The sequence below is a fragment of the Diabrotica undecimpunctata genome, chromosome 9, assembly GCF_040954645.1.
Source record: "Diabrotica undecimpunctata isolate CICGRU chromosome 9, icDiaUnde3, whole genome shotgun sequence".
NCBI classification, from domain to species: Eukaryota; Metazoa; Arthropoda; class Insecta; order Coleoptera; family Chrysomelidae; genus Diabrotica; species Diabrotica undecimpunctata.
The window spans coordinates 67,387,659-67,410,436 of record NC_092811.1 but is presented as its reverse complement, the minus strand read 5'-3'; the positions used below and the strand labels follow the sequence as shown (position 1 = coordinate 67,410,436).

The window sequence follows — 22,778 nt, the reverse complement described above, 5'->3', positions numbered from 1 at the left end:
GAGCAAGTGTACCGAGGAACATCCGTTTACATACCCGTACCGTCTCCAAACCTTTTTTGAGATGATATTCGTAGCTGAAAGACCGCCTTGAAGTATCAACGTCTTTTCTGTTTCTTTCTCGCTTTGTAACGCTTTTATTGATCAAGCCTTTTACAAAATATTTTTTTGTATTACGATCTAGTGCCCAATACTCTGAGAAATTAGCTTTTCTATCGTCTTCTGTGAGAGAAAAACATTTTAGTACACTGCGTTCCTTCCTTTGGCAGTTGCACCTTTCTTTCATTTTTTTGGCTTCTTTGGTGATCTTGTAGTTCCATGTTCCATCAGCTTCTTTTTTTTCCCCCTTATATGTTTTCCCTTCATTCCTAAGTTTCATTTGCTTTTTCTGTGCCCACCTCATTTCGTCAACCTGGTGTCTTCTTTTACGCGTACGAGCTTGTATGTTCTCTCCAACAGACGCCTTGCCAGAGACATTTTCCTTCTTCTCTTCTATAACTGATTCGCCAGATACAACATTTTCCGTATTCACTTCTGAAGATCCAGAAATGGGCGCAAGAATTTCAATTGTGTCTACATCAACATTTACAATGGAAGGTTGCAAATTACTGACCGGTTGAAAAGTATTGGACCCAGTATTTTCTGAGACTTCTATTTCTGGGACTACAATTTTTTCTTTATTGGGTCCCACTTGAATTCCATAATATTCAATTCCATTTAATGATTCAGGATCAGGTGCTTGTAAAACGTGATATGTCATAATATCTCCTTCCATAGCAATAAGTTGGATGCTAGTAGCTGTTGTGTCTACATGGGAATGAACAACCTGATTTTTATCAGCTGTAATGGTTGTATATTCATGGGCATGGAGATCCTGGTGGATATCTACTCTGGTAGTTATTTGTTCAACGACATGAGTAGCATGGTTGATATCAGCTATGATGATTGTATCTTCATGGATATTCTGGTTGGTATCAGTCGTGGCGGTTGTTTCTTGATAGCCATGGATATCCTGGTTAATATCAACTGTAGTGGTTGTTTCTTCAACGACATTAGTATCCTGGTTGATATCAGCTGTGATGAGCGTGTGTTCTTCATGCACATCTTGGTTGATATCAGCTCTTGTGATAGTAGTATCACTTGAATTCAGAACCAGAGCCAATAGTTTTGCAGCTCTGCCTTGTTTTCGAAACATAATGGACTGCTCCTGAATGTTTTGCTGTAAAGAAGTTAAAGAAAAATTATTAAATAAATCGGTTAATTTCGTCTTCTTTTTGACAAATCACACATGGAGGCACCTTGCCTGATGAGTCAAATAGAAGACCCGATTTATTACATAGGTAGTTGTCAAGTCATACACTATCTTGACATAAATAATTATTCACAGTAAAACAATGAAACTGCTTTTAACTAGGTACTACTTCAATTTTTTGAAGACAATTTTTTACAAAGAAAACAATTGAAGTCCCTCAGCCTTATTAATAGTCGCCCAAGCCCTCACGATTCATTTGGAAATATCTCTTTACTCCTCAAAATTAAAAAATAAGTCCTTGCTTTCGGGGTAACGCTATTATTAATTATTTTGTATTCCATATTTTGAAGACAAAAGAACAAAATAACGTATTTTACGTACTATTGTAACAAAAATGAAGGTTAAAAAATAAATAAGTAGATATTCATGTGAATTACGTGAACAAAAAAATCAACACTAGATAGCTCTAACCTCAATATTTTTGTAAAGTACCTTAATTTAAAATATTTTCACTGCTCATACGCATTATAATAGATAATATTGTTACCTTCTAAAACTTGCTCGTGAAAACAGCTAAGTAGAATGTTAAAGTAACAATCCAAACTTGATTCTATGTAGAATTCCGTCGTCATGTGCAAACTAAGTTGGTACTAAGGTACAGTAGGAGTTAGACGATTTGCGAACACAAGTCGTAAACATCGGAGTTAGACGGAACGAAAAAATACGAATATACAGGAATCTACAATTTGAATCAGTGTCCTGATTTTATTAAAACGTGTATCGTAGCGACACCTATCCAAAAATATCAAAATCTCATTTTTGACCAAAAGTGGACTTAGACGATTTGCTAACTAGGCTAACGATATGTAGATGTTTTGGTTGGATCATTATTGTTTTATCAACAAGAACAGCTGTTCTTAATAAAAATGAATTGCGTATTTATTTCAATCTTTTTAAAATGAAAGATAAATAATAAATAATGTCATTGTGTGCACATTATTAAGAAAATTATTTATAATAATTATAATATACAATATTATTAGAAAAATATTAAGATTTTATTTAAAAACAAGAAAACTTCATGACAACCTAAAATATAATAAGAGGCATTAATTACAGCAAAGAGAAATTATGAAAATTTTTATTACATTAATAAAAATTGTCGATGTTGAATTAACACTCACTATTTACATTTAGGAACATTATATTCTTAACATTTGTAGAACTAAGTCTTGATCGTCTTTCTGATAAAAGCTGTCCAGATTTGGAAAAAACACGTTCACAGGGAATTGAGGTTGCAACTGTTCCGAATTTGTCTATGACGACTTTGGACAAATTTGGAAAATTGTAAGAACACCTTTGCCACCACTTCAATGGGTCCTCATGCCTGTTAAGCAAATCTTCTTTTAAATACCTCTGAACCTCAATTATTGCTCTTGACGTGGCGGGAGCTGAGCAGCTTTTGTTTGTGGAAACAACTTTTTTATCAAAAAGTCCCCATACTGATGACATCATCCTGTGTGTTTCCCCATTTCTATTGTCATCTGAATTGCTTAATTGAGAAGCAGTAGAGAGTTCGTTGATTTTGTGGGCAACTAAATTAATTACGAGCTTTTTGGCCCTTTTTGCATTACTTTCACTAGAAAACCCAATGTTTTTAAATCGCGGGTCTAAAAACGTAGACACAATCAAACTCTTTGAATTTTCTAGGAAAGGCAATCGCTCTGAAATACCAATTAAAAACTTAGGGATCATGTTTAGTATTAAGGGTGACTTTTTTTCTTTTTTCATTTCATTATATGTGTTTTCAATTCCATTCGTTAAAATTATTACAGATGATAATGTAACATATTTTTGACCAGAAATAATTTTAGTCACTTCTTCCATTGGCTGTAAGAGTTGTTTAATATCGCTTAGCAACTGCCACTCCTCAACAGATATAATGGGTAAATTAGTAGTGTTTAGAAGTGCGACTGTTGAGCGAACAATTTCCTCCATCTGTAAGATTCTTTCCAACATGTAAAAAGTGGAATTCCACCGTGTTGGTACATCTTGTAACAATTTCAGAGGCTCCTTACCTGATTGGTTCTGTATTTCGTTTAGTTTCAGCATAGCCAATGTACTGCGTTTGAAATGTGCTACTAGTAACCGAACTTTGTTGATAGTAGGCTCTGCTTCCTCAAGGCCATCCTTCACAATAAGATTAATGGTATGGGCGTAGCATCCAAAATGCGGCTATTTCAATTCTTCTCTAATAGCTTTTTTGATATTGGCAGCGTTATCAGAAATCGCTATCAAAATTTTATTTTCTAAACCCCACTCAGTTGTAATCCGATTCAATTCAGAAGCCAACGCTTCTGTACGAAGTACGAAGTAGCTTCGTGAAATGAGCTACATTCAAGTAAAATAGATTTTGGCTCAAACTCTTTGGTCACAAAATGAATAGTGGTAGCCATAAAACTCTCAGTATTTATCGATGTCCAACAATCAGTAGTAATAGTTACGGAGCTTACAGTTTTTACCATTTCCCGTACATTGTGGAGTTTTTCTTCATATAATGCTGGTAATAAAGTGTTTGTAACGTATTTTCTGCTAGGCAGTTGGTATGCTGGATTTAAAGTATTTACAAAATGTCTAAAGCACGTATCTTCAAATAAACTAAATGGTTGCAAATCTATTGTAAACAATCTCATTAGGGCATTGTCAAACTTTTTCTTCGAATGAATATTTATTAATTTAGTGGTATACGGAATTGAAGTCTGAATTTTGCTTCTGACATTTGACTCCTGACTATGACCTGCCGAAGAAGATATACTCGTACATAAAGATGTGGATAGTTCAGAGTTACCTGGTTGAATAGGATTAACTAGGGTAGTAGTAGCTATTTGTACCGGTCTCGATAGAACACTGGTTCTTAAAGTTACATCTGGTGATAATTTTACTAAAGGATGCTTTCTTTCAAAATGTCTTTAAATTGGTGGTTGATGTTTTATAACTAAGTACTTGCTTACATATATTACACATTACGTTACCTTGGTCTTGGGGTGTGAAAAACTTCCAAATATACGCCGTCTTTTTCCTATCCATCCCTATCACTGAAACTACACACCAATTTAAAATTTTTCAACAAATTATAAATCGTAAAACAGCTTTAACAATTTTCGTTATATGTTGCGTAATCGCTATACTAAATGTCTGAATGGACATACTGTTTTACAGTTCGGGGATTCCAAGAACTTAGAGTTGCGAGGTGGTCACATATAAACTAAGACAGAATAAGTTATAACCGAGTACCATGTATTTTAAAGACATAAAATTATTACAGCCTAACAGCATCATTGATATCGCTATGATATTTCTAATATTACAAATAAATTTAAAATACTTTAAAAGTAGCAATCTCCCAACATCTAGTCGATATAGTGCAATCGCAATTTCGCAGTATTACATGCTACTCGGTAATAGAATTGGAAATCAGAGTTTATAGGACCAAGGTCAACGCTCCGAAAAATCACTGCGATTTGTCACAGTGACGTAGCCGGAGCAATTGCATTCTGTCACTGCTCCAAAGAAATCGCAGACTAGCACATCCCTACTATCAACAACGTGTGAAGTCAAGCTTTAGAGAGCGCATCTATTGCTTGGCCAGTGGGCGTAGCAGAACTAACCTCCAACATGCCGTATAGGAGGGTCGAAGAAGTAGCTAAAACAAATGGAAAGAGTATGGAAAATGTACGAATGATAAATAATGGTAATTAGTAATTTGTAAGTGTAGAGAAAGATGAGGTAAATGTATAAATAGTGAAAATGATGTCTGAAAGTAAAAGATTACTCATCATCAGTGGCGTTACAGCTCTTTATGAGCCAAAGCCTTCTTCAGAACAATCCTCCATTCGCCTCTGTCTCTGGCAACTCTTCTCCATGCTCTAATTCCGATAGACTTCAAATCATTTTCTAGGTTGTCTTGGTACCTAAGTCTCGGTCTTCCTCTTTTTCGTTGTCCGATCGGCCCTCTTCGGTTAAAAACTTTTCTGACTATGGCATCTTCCTCTCGTCTGATTACATGACCTATCCATCTGAGGCGTGCTACCTTAATGAATTTTACAACGTCAGGTTCTACAAATCTTCTATACAACTCAAAATTGTAACACCTGCGCCACAAACCTTGTTCTTTTATGCCTCCATATATTCGTCTTAGTATTTTTCGCTCAAAACGTTTGAGCAATTCTTGGTCATTCTGTGTTAGTGTCCAAGTTTCTGAACCATATGTTAGCACTGGTCTTATTGGTGTTTTGTATACAGTCAGTTTAATTTTTCTATGCATTTTTGAGGCCATCTGTCTTCTTAAGCCATAGTAACACTTATTGGCGAGCACTATTCTTCTTTTGATTTCTTCACTGACGTTGTTATCTTTGGTTAGCAGCGACCCTAAGTATATGAAGGTGTCAACACCTTCCAGTTCTAGGTCATCAATTATTATTCGTGTAGGTGTCGGGTTGCTTGACCTAGTGCAACACATATATTTGGTCTTTTGAACATTTATATTTAGTCCCATTCTGTGTGCAGATGCTCTTAACGACCGAAATGCTTCAGTCAGAGATTCTGTGGACGTAGCAGGTAATTTAAAAGCAAGGTTATATTCTATAACAAATAAGAAACGATAGTATGATTCTTTATTAATATCCGCAGAATTAACATTGTTTTCTTCGCAGTACTCTTTGTATAATTTGTACATAATTGTGATATTTAGGCTTGGGTCTAAGTATTTTTTTGTGGTACTATTTCGAGCATAGTGACTTTCGGTGACTGAAAAGCTCTCAATATGTCTTTTTGCAATATCCTTTGCATTCCGTCCGACAGATCTAGTTGGCTTATGTTTATGTCTTTTATCAGGTGAAGACAAGGATGTATCGTCATGATTCCGTATACTGTTTCTTAAAAATTTCTCTCCTATTGACAAGGTATTAAGAAACATCATTTTACACACAGAGATTATTTCATTTCTTAGTGTAAAACGATATTAGTAACTAAGCTTCCGTCGCCCTTCTTATCTATTAGTTCTTGGGCGATTCCTGGAAATAGGAGCAGAATTGACTGAGAGAGCAACAACTTGTTTTCGCTGATCCCAATTGCGTAAGGCCCAAATTTTGCTATTTTGCTACAATCCTCCGCACTCAGTTTATCATAGCATTTCTTTCTGCAGTGACACGGTGGTTTTAGTGTCTTTTTTTTCAACAGCCTGGCCTCCGCGATTAACATATTTTTCTCCCGTCAGTGTCTTTTTTTTTCTTAAGTTCTTTTCCCATTGTTCTGACATACATTTACGTTTCCTGGATTTAAATTTTTCAGACTTATTTGCTCCGTCTTCCTCTTTTATTACATTATTATCTACTTCTTTATTGTCCATTTTCATTTTTTGAAACAAGTTTCGAACTACTTTGTTTTTTGTTTCATTCACAAAACTGTCATCTTCTTCTCCACTTGTAACGATAAGATTACTTTATCGTTACTGAGAAATTTAAAATAACTTAATTCTGCCTGTAAGGTATGCAACCAATTATACATGTAATCGTATTATCAATTGTTTATCAATTGGTCAAACTGCTTACCTGCCGCTTCCGCTTAACTTGGAACTGACGGAAGCCGACAATTTTAAAAGTGTAAGAGCTCACTTTATATCCAACCTTCGAACGGGTCAGAAGAGTAATCCTTCAACGACCAACGCCGCGTGGCTCAAGTTATCAGAAAAGAAAATTTAAGTTATTCAGAGGTGATATTATGTTAAAGAAGGCGTTTTTTTTATATTAGAAGTTTTGGAAAAAGAAGAAAGAAGTTTTGGTTCAATTGTTGAAATATTGTTGCGTTAGGTGAGTTTCATTTTAATTAAAGTACATCATTCTTTTTTAACCATTATTAGTTTCATATTAAAATCATTTATTCAATAATTTTACCTTAATTATATCAGTCAAATCACGTTCAGAATTCTTTCTGAACTTAAGTTACTTAAATATTGTTTAAACTTTAGTGAGTGAACGAACCAAAACTTAAAAATAATTCTAGTCAATTTTCATAATTCATATTTGCGTATCATTATATATATTACATTCAATTTTTTCTTAACATCATTTGCTTATTTTTTTTTGTGACATTAAATATTTTAAATATATATATGTATTAGTAATAACAGGGTAGGGGTGGATTTTAATACACTTTGTAAGGTCATTTGTGCACAAAGGTCCATTTTGTATTTTTACAGCCCTACTGGTAACGTCACTGATTCATCTTGGATCTGTTCCTGTCTGAACAGACCAATTGAAATATATCTAGAGGTTATCTGATTGGAATCAACTTAGAAATTGTCGAACTGATACATTGTGTTGAATATAGGGAAGGGTAATAATTGTTTGAATATATAAATAGGTTGGTTGTAGTAAATTTTGTTTTAATTAATGAATAAAACTTCATAATAAAAGTTCCTACTTTTCTAGCATATTAGAGGGTGTAAATATATTGTAAATAGGGATCAATAGGTTTTTTGTATGATAGGGTATTTAAGTTAAATTGTATATTACGGTTTACAGGTTTTTCTATTTTATTATTATTAAATTGGGTTATAAGTAATAATCTGTTTTATTAAACAACCTTTTTTTTAATAAAGTTATATCTAGTTACAGAAAACATAGTTAGCAGCAGCAATAAAGTCACTAGGTGAAGTGTTTGTTAGACTAAGAGTCCAGTAAACATCTTCCCTGGCGCCCAAATCTTTCTTCTCTCATATATTCCTGTTGTCAGTACTTATCCTTAGTTCGTTTTGGTTATTCTTATATTTCCTTAGTTAATATAGAAATGTAGCCATAAGCTCCCTTACTATTAAGAATCAGCAGATTCCGATATCCGACGTTATAAATAGGAAGAAATCAATATTTTTATTATTATTGTAATTATTATGTTTCAATAGTCAACTTTAAATCATTAAATGTAGTAGTTTGTAGAATTTCTCAAAAATTGTAACTTTTTATTTCGAAATAAAGATTTTTTTTTGGGAATATCGAAGTTGAAGAAACATTTCTGGCGTTGCGAACAGGATATTTCATACAGAAACATAGTCGTTTCCTGGTCTACATTAGTTTAATGAAATCCTGAAGAACCTGGTAAAAGAGAAAAATGTATTGGAAATCAAACACGATCATCCTTGCGTAAGTTTTTCCTTTCTTTACCATTGTTTATGAGCATTTATTATTTTAATTGAATTCTTAAACATTTACATTGAATTTATTATTTATTGTTTATTGAATTTATATTATTTATAACATTTTACTTCAACGAATTTTTATATATACTTGCATTTATATTTTTGCATATATTTTATGAGTACATTGAATGATATTTCCCAAAATAGTATCGAAAATTTAAGTTTACTATTCGACAGTTTAAATCTAAAAATAGAAAGAAATCTACAAACCTCTAAATCTAAGCCTGCATCTAAATTACGTTCCAAAATGCCGATGACCAATAGCGATATTGCTAGCCTTTGCTCAACTCTGCCCGAATTCTCTTCTGGAGACAATCTCTCCACCTTTATCAAAGTAGTAGATAATTTAATAGTTTTCTTAGGCACCCAAGATTTAAATCCGTCCCAAGAATTTATCTTAAATTCCCATATCGTATCTCGAATTAAAGGAGAACCTAGAAATTTCTTTTAAACTATTCTAATAAAACCAATTGGACAGAAATTCGTCCAGCGTTATTAACTAAATACGGAGACAGACGTTCCGAAGACATATTAGTAACACAACTATCCACTACCGTCCAAAAACATAGTGAATCCTACGACAATTATCATCAGAGAATAACTACAAATCTGAACGATTTACTCCAACACATCACCCTAAACGATAATCCCGCGACAGTAACTTTTAAAACTCCATACTTCAAAAACATTGCCCTCAAAACTTTCTGTACCGGAATCAACGAGCCTTATTGCGAATACTTATCGCATTTTGAATTAAATTCCCTAGAAGAAGCCCTTCAAAAGTGTATTGCCTACGATAACCACAAAAATCAACAACAATACATGAACTTCCTTAAGAGCCAACAAAACAAAAAGGCCCCACTCAAAAATAAACCCTATCAATCTTCGAATAATCAAAGATCCACAAACTTCCAACCCACATACTCAAACTTCCAACCCACGCATTCAAATTATGTGAGACCTTCAACTCACGACACAGAGCCCAATTTTAACTTCACTCCACAACAGAACTATAATTTTCCTCAGACAAAATTTCAGTTCTCACGAACAAAATCAATCCTTTCAACGAAACAATGTTCCGAAAAACAACCAACAAAGATTAAATAAATATAAAGCTCCTCGACCCCAACCAAATTTTGCTACTCCAATGAGCGGTGTTCAAACTACCACAACCAGAAACCATCAGCCCATGACAATTACAACTAATAGAAGCCACAATTTTCACATAGATTCAAATGATACCCAATATTTCGAAAATGATTTCGAAAATTACGAATCCGAACAAGAGCCCGATTTGCATGATGAAAATCATCAGGATTTTCAAGCCATCCCGTTAGACGATCATCCACCCCCTGTATAAACCTATATAATATCGAAAGTTCCCCTGGGTTACCCTGCTTCGTTACACCCAAAACACATCTACGCGTTTTAATCGATACCGGCGGTTCCCATTCAATTTTAAATCCGCGAGCTCTCAAACTATTTGATAAAAATCATATTTATCGAAAACCTTTTTCGCTAACGTCAATGAAAATTACTTCCAAGCACGACTTAAATATTAAGACGCCACTATTCCTAGAATATGGAATTCCACAAACATTCGACGTAAAAATTGCCGACTTTAGTCAACACTTTGATATCCTCCTTGGAACTTACGATCTGAAAAGATTCCACGCCACAATTAGCTACGCAACTCATACTTTAACCTTTGAGAATCCTCACGTTAGCATTCCATTTGAAACTTTATACCAAAAAATTCCAGTAAGCGTTCATAATGGCGAAGTTTTATTGCGCGAAAGACACTTTCAAGGTATCAAAATTCCCCATTCTATTCACGTTGCAAAAAACGGCTTTCTAGACACTTTCGACTTACCTATGCCTATGAAATTTAATAAGAGAATTGAAGTTGAGAACTTTTGTAATTATAATATAGTAAAAATGCCAACGACGCATTTTAATGAAAATAAAATCCGTACTTCGCACTTAAATAACGAAGAAAAATATAAAATTATAAGTCTTTGCAAAAAATTTAAAGACGTATTTTACGACGAAAACAAAAATTTAACTTTCACGTCAGCTGTTAGACACGAAATTAAAACGAAGGATGAAAATCCAATTTATGTAAAGGGATTTCGGCATCCCAAAGCAATGCAGGAAGAAATAAAAAAACAAATAAATAATTTATTAGATAATAAGATAATTCGACCGTCAATTTCACCGTACTCAGCTCCAGTTTGGATAGTACCAAAAAAAGCTGATGCCTCAGGTCAGAAAAAATTTAGATTAGTAGTTGATTACAGGAAGCTCAATGATCATACTGAAAGTGATCGCTACCCACTTCCTCAGATAGATGAGATACTGGATAACTTAGGAAAAGCCAGTTATTTCACAACATTAGATTTAGCTCAAGGTTACCATCAGATTGAAGTTCATCCGGATTCTATTCGGAAAACAGCCTTTTCAGTTCCGCATGGTCACTTTGAATTTTTACGTATGCCCTTTGGTTTAAAGAATAGCCCAGCAACATTCGAAAGGTTAATGGACAATATTCTTAGGCCCTTTATTCATAAGTTTTGCTTCGTCTACATGGACGATGTCATTATTTTTTCCAAGTCACTGCAAGAACACTTAGTTCATATTGCGACTATTTTTGACACTTTCAGAAAAAATAATTTAAAAATTCAGTTAGACAAATCTGAGTTTCTCACGAAAGAAGTTTCTTTCTTAGGTCACGTAGTGACAACCGAAGGAATCAAACCTAACCCAACAAAAATCGGAGCTATACAAAAATATCCTCTACCAAAAACAGTAAAAGAAATTAAATCATTTCTTGGTTTAATCGGTTACTACCGAAGATTCATACCCAACTTTGCAAAAATAACGTCCCCATTTTCGAGATGTACTAGAAAAGGAGCAACTATCGACCCCACAAATCCAAATTATTTAGAATGTTTTGCAAAATGCAAACAATTGTTAACTAATTCTCCAGTCTTACAATATCCAGACTTCGAAAAGCCTTTTGTACTGACTACAGACGCCTCTAATATAGCTATAGGATCAGTATTATCTCAAAATAATCACCCTATTGCCTACTATTCTCGAACTCTAAATTCCGCAGAACGAAACTACTCCACTATTGAAAAAGAACTTTTAGCCATACTAGATTCTTGTAAACACTTCCGTATGTATTTATACAACCAAAAATTCACTGTAGAAACAGATCACAATCCTCTCGTATGGATCTACAAAATTAAAGACCCCACTTCTAGATTAGCCCGATGGAGACTTAAACTAGAAGAATATGATTTTGAAGTTAAATATAAAAAAGGCAAAGAGAATCAAGTTGCTGATGCTCTTAGCCGAGTCCAAATAAATGCCCTAAGCTCGAGTTCAGAATGTGCTGAACCCCCGAATTCAGAATGTGCTGAACCACCCGACAATTTCGACATAGACGATTTCCTTGCCGATTTTGACAACTTACAAAACAGTACTAACACACAACATACATCAGTTGAGAACCCTATCACTGGAATAGAGATTTCACCTGAACCAATTAATTTATCCTCAAACCAAATTATTTTTAAACCAGAGTCAAATAATTTTGAAATTAAATACAAAAGAATTTTTAACAAACACCGTTACACTGTCACTTTGACAAATAATTGGAAAACAGAAATAGCAAATACCTTCCAAAATATCCTTAGACCAAATCAAAAATTTGCAATAACAATCCCTCACGAATTTAGACCTTTTATCTGTAACTATTTTAAAGAAAAAATAAATTCCACAGTCAAAGCAATATTTTGCAATATACTACTTCAGGACATAGAAGAAGAAAACCAACAAATAGAATGCATAAAGAAATATCACGTAGAAAATCACAACGGAATAATTGAAACCTACAAACATTTAAAACAAAAATTTTATTGGCCCTCAATGCAGACAACTATTTCTAATTTTATCAATAAATGCGAAATTTGCCTAAAAAATAAATACGAACGACGCCCTTATAAACTTCCCCAATTAGGACCGTTGTTAGGTCAAAAACCTTTTGATATATTACATATCGATCTATTCCACTGCAATAAAAACCTGTATCTCACAATAATAGATTCTTTTTCCAAATACGGTCAATGCTATAAGCTCACCGACAAAACTTCCATTTCCATACTAAATAAATTAAGACACTACTTTTCGCACCACAATTACCCAAAAAAGATTGTATGCGACAGCGGCACCGAATTTAATTCCGCAGTCATTAAAGAATTCCTAAATATCCACAAAATCGAAATACATTTTACAACAGTAAACAATTCTTCCTCAAACTCTCCAGTAGAGCGCTTTCATTCAACTCTTATTGAAAAACTTAGGACCTTACAAGCCCAAAATCCAAATGATTCGTTAGATGACATTCTAACACACGCCATTCTTATTTACAACCAATCAATCCACAGTTCCACAGATTATTCCCCGTTCTCAATTCTGTACGGACCCTATGCAGAAGAAATACATTTCGACTTTGATCTTCCGATATACGAAACATATAATCAAAGACATAAAGAAGAACTCCAACCCTTTATTGCAGAACTATATAATAAACAAAAACAAAAAAGACAACAACTTTTAGATAGACAAAACGAAAATGCCGAAGATATTCCGGAAATAGACCTTACAAAATCCCTATATGTTTCTAAGAAAAAACATAAGTCCAAATTACAAGCCCCTTTCTCCACTATTCATCCAGAAACGCAAGACAAAACAAAAATAATCGGTAAAACAGATAAACAAAATTTAACAAGCACTCACCTTAAATATGTAAAACGAATACGAAAACATGTAGATAAACCTACTCAAGACCCAAATTTTTCACAGGACAATCCTCGCCCTGGTCCATCCACTCAATATTCAGGAGATTCCGAATAATGGTTACTATGCTGAAGAGATAGGCAAATCAAGAGAAATCTCCCACTATCACAGACATTTTCTTCACATTCCACTAGACAAATTATCCGACAGTATTGACGCTAGTCCGACAAGCTATTTCAAAGATCACTTCAAAAATGCACCTCTCTCGCTACTGTACTCCCAATACACCCACATACAAGAACAAACAAAAGACGATCTACACAAGATTACGCGAAAACAGAAACGCGGACTTTTTAATTTTCTAGGTACAGCCATCAAATACGTGACTGGAAATCCAGACGACTCTGACTTAGACTTGTTAAAATCACACATAATCTCTTTAGAAAATAAACAAAACGAAATCATAAAAAAATTTAATAACCAAATATCTTATGGAAACTCTTTTAACACGAGATTCGATAAACTTTTAGAAAAACTGAATTCTGATAATTCAATTCTCATATCTGCACTCAACAAATTATCAGCTGATTTTGACAGCTATATCATTCTACACAACGAGATAATAAATCTCCAAAATATAAACGAATTTCTAATGAAACTTATTAGAACCATTACTTTATCTGAACTTAATATCTCCAATATAGAATTATTCACTTTAAAGGAAATAATAGACCTTAAAGAGAACCTTCTCAAAATTTATCCCAGAAATTCAATTCCCAATAGTAATGAACACCCTTATGAACTTATAGAATCAACAAAAACTTTAGTTTGTGTAACTTCAAATACAATGCTCATAATAATTAAAATCCCTATACTCCATGAAATTCCTTATACTACCTATAAAATCTATCCCATTCCAAACAAAGATCATGATATGATTCTGCCACCTGCAAGCTACTATACAAATAATAAATGGTTCAACACTTGTATAGGACAAGGCGATAACATAGTTTGTTCCAACTATGTACAATCCAAATGTAACATACCCAATGTAGATAATTGCACAAAAACATTAATCACAGAGAACTTTTTCCAAGAAACCAGCAAAGTCATATTGCTAGGAATAGTTCACCCAATGAGAATCCAGCAGATAGAAATTAATTCAACCAGCCTCTTGACGACAGATGTACCAATAATGATTGAAGGTATCCAATTTAATAAAAAGACGTCTCAAGACATTTCCATTCCAAAAATTGTTCCAATAAAATTAATACCAAACCATGAGATGAAAATTGAAAAATTAACAATCCCAGAGACACATGGCCAAATTCAACCAATAGATACCATAGAAGTACTACCCCGATTATCCATAGGACTGAGCACCACTTCTGTTATAATATTTTTAACTATTTTAGCTTTCCTAATAATCTTCCTAATTAGGAAAAGAAAACGAATTTCCAAAATCCTATTTGGAGAAAAATTGCATCCTGCCCAGATCCAGATACTAGACGAGCTGATAGCCGAAGTAACCAAAACTTCGAGGACGAAGTCCCAACCAATGGAGGGAGGAGAAATGTAGCCATAAGCTCCCTTACTATTAAGAATCAGCAGATTCCGATATCCGACGTTATAAATAGGAAGAAATCAATATTTTTATTATTATTGTAATTATTATGTTTCAATAGTCAACTTTAAATCATTAAATGTAGTAGTTTGTAGAATTTCTCAAAAATTGTAACTTTTTATTTCGAAATAAAGATTTTTTTTTGGGAATATCGACGTTGAAGAAACATTTCTATATACATATTTCCTCTTCTTTACTGTTTTCTCAGGGCATGCAAATAGGCCTAACCCTACCTTGAGTATCAACGGGCCAGTCTCAAGCATACCCAGCTAGCCGAACTGCATTCAGTTTCAACTCTTATTTTAATTTAGTTTCAAACTTATCTTCACACTACTCTACAGATCTTATAACATCAGGGACATAGTCCCAAGGGATCTGCCTACTATATTTGTTACAGTGGCGTAGTCCAACGTGGAGCCCAGATTTTCAGTAAGATAGTATTCCTTAATTCATTTGTCTCTTTTTAAACTGTTTCTAGTTTGTTTGTTAATTTTTGCATATTTTATAGTTATTTAGATCCAGTGTTCTTTGCTACAGTATCTCAGAAATATTGAATAGTGTCTTATATTGCTGTGTTGGTGGTTTTGTTAACTTTAAATTAATAATTAATTGTAAACCTTCATTTAGTATAATATTTTTCATAATTATATTGGTTTGACATTTCTGGTTTGATCGGGTTAGTGATACCTGTACATTTGTTGAGAAATATTGAATAATTTATTGTATTACTATTTACATTGTTATTAGCCAATAGTGGTTTTGTTTATTTGCGATCACACTATATAATATATATTTTTTTTGGTCAATTATTGCATACTATATATAAAAATAGTTCAATTTACTTATTGTCATTTGATCTCTCAAACCAACTTTAAATTATTTTAAATATATTTATATTTAAAGGTATAGGTACACCTTTATTAATTACATTTGGGTTCAAACCCAACATATAAATCAACAAACACATTGTTGATTTTGGTTTGTTGGTGATATTTTTTTTTCTTCCTCTCTTTCATCATGTGTACCTTTAAGGCTGAGCATTTATTAGTTAAGGAAGTGGATTATGAGCTGAGGATAAGGGGAATTCCCTTTGAAGAGTCTACCAAGGTTGAGAAAAAACACCAATTATTGCGCGGTGCCTTGAAACAAGAGCAAGGAAATAGGAGCTTTCGACAAATTTCTTCTGTAGATATTCCTTTTCTGGAACAACAACAGGAGATAAACCAGACGTTGGAGGACCTGGCTCAGAGGATATCCGATTTTAGAGGGACTGTCCATGATAGCATGTATTCCAGGTTAATTTCTCGTCTTACTCATATCTCTGGTCGTGCACATTTACTATCTTGCTCAGATGAGGAGCAACAAATTTTCAAGCGCTCTATTTCCATTAGAATTCTTAGTTTAGAAGGTGAACTTGATTCTCGAGTAAATCCGGCAGCCACTTCCACTCCTATTTCTTCTGTTCATGCAGCTAATTCGTTTTCACACCCTAAACCAATTCAGGTACATAAGTGGGGAATTTTGTTTTCTGGTCAAGGTCATCATGATGAAGTCATTACCTTTTTGGAGAGAGTGGAATGTCTTCGTATTTCAAGAGGTGTGAGTGAGGATGATCTTTTTGCAGCTTCTGCTGAATTATTTACAGGTCCTGCGTTTACTTGGTTTATGAACAACCGTCATAGCTTTTCCACTTGGTCTGAGTTGGCTCAGAAATTAAAATCTGATTTTCTGCCTTATTCTTTCCAAGATGATCTCCTAGATGAAATCAAAAACCGTAAACAAAAGCCAAACGAACCTGTCACTATGTTTATTAACACCATTTTGGGCATGTGTAGTCGACTTGAACTCCTCTATCCGACTTTGCCAAAATAAAGATCATTCTTAAGTGTCTGTTGCCTTTTTACCATCAGCAATTAGCTTTAATGGACATTCAGAGTATCGAGGATATCACTGAGAAGTGTAAACGTTTAGAGGAAACTCTATCTTGGTCTTCTTCTTCTGCAAGGACGTCTCGACCTACTTCTGGTCCTTCATTTAACTTAAGTTTCTCTAGAAATCGTTCTTGGCAACCCAAAACTCATACACAGAATGTGTCTGTGGTGAATTCGTCTTTGACTTGTTGGAATTGTCGTGAGCCTGGCCATGCATTTTATGAGTGCGTGACACCTCGTACACGTGTTTTCTGTCACGGTTGTGGTAGAGACAACACACTCAAACGTAACTGTTTTAAGTGTTCGGGAAACGAGCGGACAGAGGCTCGTCCCCTGAGCGTTCCTCAGTCTACAACCCCATCAGGGACTACAAACACAACAGTAAACGAAACCACAGGTCCAATACTCCCCAGCACTTCGAAATCACCCACTCAAGAAAAGAAAAACACTCACCAACCAAAGCACAACAAACAAAAACCAATAAATTTGTTACAGTGGCCCCACGTTGGGCGCCACTGTAACAAATTTATCTTGCTCCACTTTGGGCGCTACTGTAACGAATATAGTAGGCAGATCCCTTGGGACTATGTCCCTGATGTTATAAGATCTGTAGAGTAGTGTGAAGATAAGTTTGAAACTAAATTAAAATAAGAGTTGAAACTGAATGCAGTTCGGCTAGCTGGGTATGCTTGAGACTGGCCCGTTGATACTTAAGGTAGGGTTAGGCCTATTTGCATGCCCTGAGAAAACAGTAAAGAAGAGGAAATATGTATATTAACTAAGAAAATATAAGAATAACCAAAACGAACTAAGGATAAGTACTGACAACAGGAATATATGAGAGAAGAAAGATTTGGGCGCCAGGGAAGATGTTTACTGGACTCTTAGTCTAACAAACACTTCACCTAGTGACTTTATTGCTGCTGCTAACTATGTTTTCTGTAACTAGATATAACTTTATTAAAAAAAAGGTTGTTTAATAAAACAGATTATTACTTATAACCCAATTTAATACTAATAAAATAGAAAAACCTGTAAACCGTAATATACAATTTAACTTAAATACCCTATCATACAAAAAACCTATTGATCCCTATTTACAATATATTTACACCCTCTAATATGCTAGAAAAGTAGGAACTTTTATTATGAAGTTTTATTCATTAATTAAAACAAAATTTACTACAACCAACCTATTTATATATTCAAACAATTATTACCCTTCCCTATATTTAACACAATGTATCAGTTCGACAATTTCTAAGTTGATTCCAATCAGATAACCTCTAGATATATTTCAATTGGTCTGTTCAGACAGGAACAGATCCAAGATGAATCAGTGACGTTACCAGTAGGGCTGTAAAAATACAAAATGGACCTTTGTGCACAAATGACCTTACAAAGTGTATTAAAATCCACCCCTACCCTGTTATTACTAATACATATATATTTAAAATATTTAATGTCACAAAAAAAAAATAAGCAAATGATGTTAAGAAAAAATTGAATGTAATATATATAATGATACGCAAATATGAATTATGAAAATTACTAGAATTATTTTTAAGTTTTGGTTCGTTCACTCACTAAAGTTTAAACAATATTTAAGTAACTTATTTTTAAGATATTACAAAAACAGTAAAAAAAAAAGAAAGAACCTGTCTACTCTCAAGCCGAGAAGGTTCTTCTTCCGGACGCCTTACGCCGCCGGGACTCGTTCGGGTGAAAGCTGTAAGCCCACTGTTCTAGCACCAAACTGAACCGCTATTCCAATATTCGGGAAAAACCAAAAAAAAACTCCAAACTAAACTCAACTGAAAGCTATTACCCCAAATCCAAAATAATATTTATTGTATTGACTTTATATTCTTTCTTCCTCCAACGACTAAAATAAAATCAAAGAAGCTCTCATTAGATTTATTCAGAGTTGATAAACAAAAAGGCGGTTAGGCGGTTTCGTACACTTTTTGTGACCTTGGAAAATTAATCGAAAACTATGTATTTAAAAAAAATGTTGGGAATTTACTATGAATATTTCACTGAAGAACTAAAATTTAACTTATCACGAATATATTATAGGCAAATAGTAATGAAGGATCTCCTTACATTACCGAATTGCTTGGATATTGATGAGAACGTGCACTTAGGAGAATTTCTAACAGAAAGAATTCTGAACGTGATTTGACTGATATAATTAAGGTAAAATTATTGAATAAATGATTTTAATATGAAACTAATAATGGTTAAAAAAAATGATGTACTTTAATTAAAATGAAACTCACCCAACGCAACAATATTTCAACAATTGAACCAAAATCTTCTTTTTCCAAAACTTCTAATATAAAAAAAACGCCTTCTTTAACTTAATATCACCTCTGAATAACTTAAAATTTCTTTTCTGATAACTTGAGCCACGCGGCGTTGGTCGTTGAAGGATTACTCTTCTGACCCGTTCGAAGGTTGGATATAAAGTGAGCTCTTACACTTTTAAAATCGTCGGCTTCCGTCAGTTCCAAGTTAAGCGGAAGCGGCAGGTAAGCAGTTTGACCAATTGATAAACAATTGATAATACGATTACATGTATAGTTGGTTGCATACCTTACAGGCAGAATTAAGTTATTTTAAATCTCTCAGTAACGATAAAGTAATCTTATCGTTACACTACAAAAACAGTAAAAAAAAAACGAACCTGTCACTATGTTTATTAACACCATTTTGGGCATGTGTAGTCGACTTGAGACTCCTCTATCCGACTTTGCCAAAATAAAGATCATTTTTAAGTGTCTGTTGCCTTTTTACCATCAGCAATTAGCTTTAATGGACATTCAGAGTATCGAGGATATCACTGAGAAGTGTAAACGTTTAGAGGAAACTCTATCTTGGTCTTCTTCTTCTGCAAGGACGTCTCGACCTACTTCTGGTCCTTCATTTAACTTAAGTTTCTCTAGAAATCGTTCTTGGCAACCCAAAACTCATACACAGAATGTGTCTGTGGTGAATTCGTCTTTGACTTGTTGGAATTGTCGTGAGCCTGGCCATGCATTTTATGAGTGCGTGACACCTCGTACACGTGTTTTCTGTCACGGTTGTGGTAGAGACAACACACTCAAACGTAACTGTTTTAAGTGTTCGGGAAACGAGCGGACAGAGGCTCGTCCCCTGAGCGTTCCTCAGTCTACAACCCCATCAGGGACTACAAACACAACAGTAAACGAAACCACAGGTCCAATACTCCCCAGCACTTCGAAATCACCCACTCAAGAAAAGAAAAACACTCACCAACCAAAGCACAACAAACAAAAACCAAAGCAAGCAAAAAAGTAACTGTCAACCACACTGCGGTTAACTCGAGCTGTTTGCTTGACCTTAGATTATCTCCACCAGTCGTAAGTCATAATTTTAGTAATGAACATAATCAGCACAGGGAAACAGTTCCATTTTCTACACCAGTTTATAAATTTGTTGGCAAAGATAATATGTCTAAGTTAGTACCATTTTATAATTTGGATGGCCAATATAATATTTTAGATTTCGATATTAATTCTTTATTAGTCAGAAAACATAATGATAACCGACCTTATCTTGAAATTGAGATATTAGGACATTCTTGTTTGGCTCTATTAGATAGTGGCTCTAACATTTCTTTAATAGGTTCCTATTCATTACAATTGTTAGAAAACACTAATATTAATATTATACCTATTTCTTCCCTGCAAGTCTCTACTGCAGATGGTACCATTCAGTCGATCACAGGTAAATTTGAAACTGACATTTTAGTTGCAAATATTCGCAAAACTATTGAAATATTAGAGAAGTTATTTTCACGCCTTAAAGAGGCTAATCTCACTGTCAACTTGGATAAATGTAATTTTTGTCGTCCTAATCTCAAATTCCTGGGATATGTTGTTGATAGTCAAGGTTTGAGGACAGATCCTGACAAGGTAACCGCTATCAAGGACTTCCCCATACCTAAAACAACTACTCAGTTACGTAGGATCTTGGGTATGTGTGGGTACTATCGAAGTTTTGTACGTTCTTATTCCACTTTATTATCACCTCTTACTGACCTCCTTAAGAATAGGAAAAAGGGTCAGACTATTACCTGGAATCCTGAGGCTGATGATGCTTTTCATCGTATTAAAGAAGCTCTTACCAGTGCTCCTGTCATGACTTCTCCTGATTTCAGTGAACACTTTTACCTCATGACAGATTGTTCTAATACTGCTTCAGGTGGTGTCCTCTTTCAGATGAAAGATGGTTCTGAGCACCCCATAGCGTACACTAGTAAGAAGCTCAATAAGGCCCAGAAAAATTACTCCACTACTGAGCGGGAACTCCTTGCTATAATTCATGGTTTGGAGGTCTTCAGGTATTATTTAGAAGGTCGTAAGTGTACTTTGATCACTGACCATAGTTCGTTGTTGTGGATGCATTCTATGCGTAACCCATCCCAACGGTTGTCCCGCTGGATTTGTAAGTTATCAGCGTTTGACTATAACATTGTCCACCGTAAGGCAAATGGTGTTGTAGTAGCTGATGCTTTGTCTCGAACATTTGATGTCAATCTTCTTGACGTATCCACTTTAGTTCCGGATGCGTGGTACCATAAAATGTTGGAGAATGTTACTCAGAATCCTGGTCAGTACCCTGATTTTAAAGTGGAACATAATATCCTTTATAAACATGTTGTTAGTCCAATTGAAGCCTTGACTAATATGTCGGATTGGAAAATTGTCGTCCCAACCGCAAATAGGGGTGAAATTCTTCGTACTTTTCATGATAATGTGACATCTGGTCACTTTGGTTCCTTTAAAACATTTAGTAGGATAGCGGAGCTATATTATTGGCCTGGTATGCGCAACTGTATTAAGAAATATATTTCTAGATGCAAAGTTTGCGCTACATGGAAGCCAAGTAATAAGCCACAAGCTGGATTAATGGGTTCTTTTAGGAACATTGACTTCCCATGGCAGATGGTATCTATGGATTTAATTGGACCATACCCTTGTAGTTATAAGGGCAATACCTATTGTTTGGTGGTCGTGGATTACTTCACTAAATTTCAATTAGTCTTTCCTCTTCGCAATGCCACAGTTCCTGCCATTGTGAAATATTTGGAGGAGCAAGTCTTTTTGTTATTTGGTGTTCCCCAAATTGTCTCTTGTGACAATGGTCCTCAATTTGTAGCTAAGGCTTTTAAAGACCTTCTAACTAAATACAAAGTTCAGAAGATCTTTTATAACGCTGCGTACCATCCGCAAGCTAATCATAGTGAGCGTGTAAACCGCAGTATTGTTACAGCCCTAAGATCATATACATACCAAGACCACAGAGCTTGGGATCAATATATTCACTCCATAGCTCAAGCCATAAGAACTTCTGTCCATGAAGTTACGCAGTGTTCCCCAGCTTATTTAAATTTTGGTCGAAATGTTGCCTTATCTGGTGATTATTTTGGTTTAGTTTCAGGCAATTCCACAAATCTACCTCAAATATCAGATAAACTTCATCGTTTAGATGATATACAGACTCTACCTCCAATATTTGCAGACATCAGGAAGAAATTAAAAACTTCTTACCTTAAGTCACAGGCTCAGTATAACTTGAGGAAAAGAGATTTGCGATTCTTTGTTGGTGATCGGGTATTAAAACGTAATTTTGTTAAGTCTAGTAAAGGTGATGCTGTTTCTGCCAAATTTTGTCAAAAATACGTCCCATGTATTGTCAGTAAAGTAATATCTCCTTTAATATATGAATTGAAAGATAGTTTGTCCAACAAACGTCTTGGTCGATTTCATATAAAGGACTTATTACCAGATAACACTGTCAATGACTTAGACTCTTCATCGTCAGAAGAAGATTAACCTGACTGATTAGGTTAATTCCTCTTTCTAAATTTTGGTAATACTTGATTTT

The 22,778-nt window shown here is 34.5% G+C and overlaps 1 protein-coding gene across 1 annotated transcript; it reads right to left on the bottom strand.

Annotated features, from left to right (window-relative positions):
* Nucleotides 1-2,422: 2,422 nt before the first annotated feature.
* On the bottom strand, nucleotides 2,423-3,361 carry LOC140451038 (E3 SUMO-protein ligase ZBED1-like). Its single transcript, XM_072544756.1, has one exon. The coding sequence runs from the start codon at nucleotides 3,359-3,361 to the stop codon at nucleotides 2,423-2,425; it is 939 nt and encodes a 312-aa protein (XP_072400857.1).
* Nucleotides 3,362-22,778: the final 19,417 nt, after the last annotated feature.

Bases quoted from the DNA above. Each gene is read 5' to 3' on its own strand.
- LOC140451038 (XM_072544756.1), bottom strand. From the start codon at position 3,361: ATGCTGAAACTAAACGAAATACAGAACCAATCAGGTAAGGAGCCTCTG.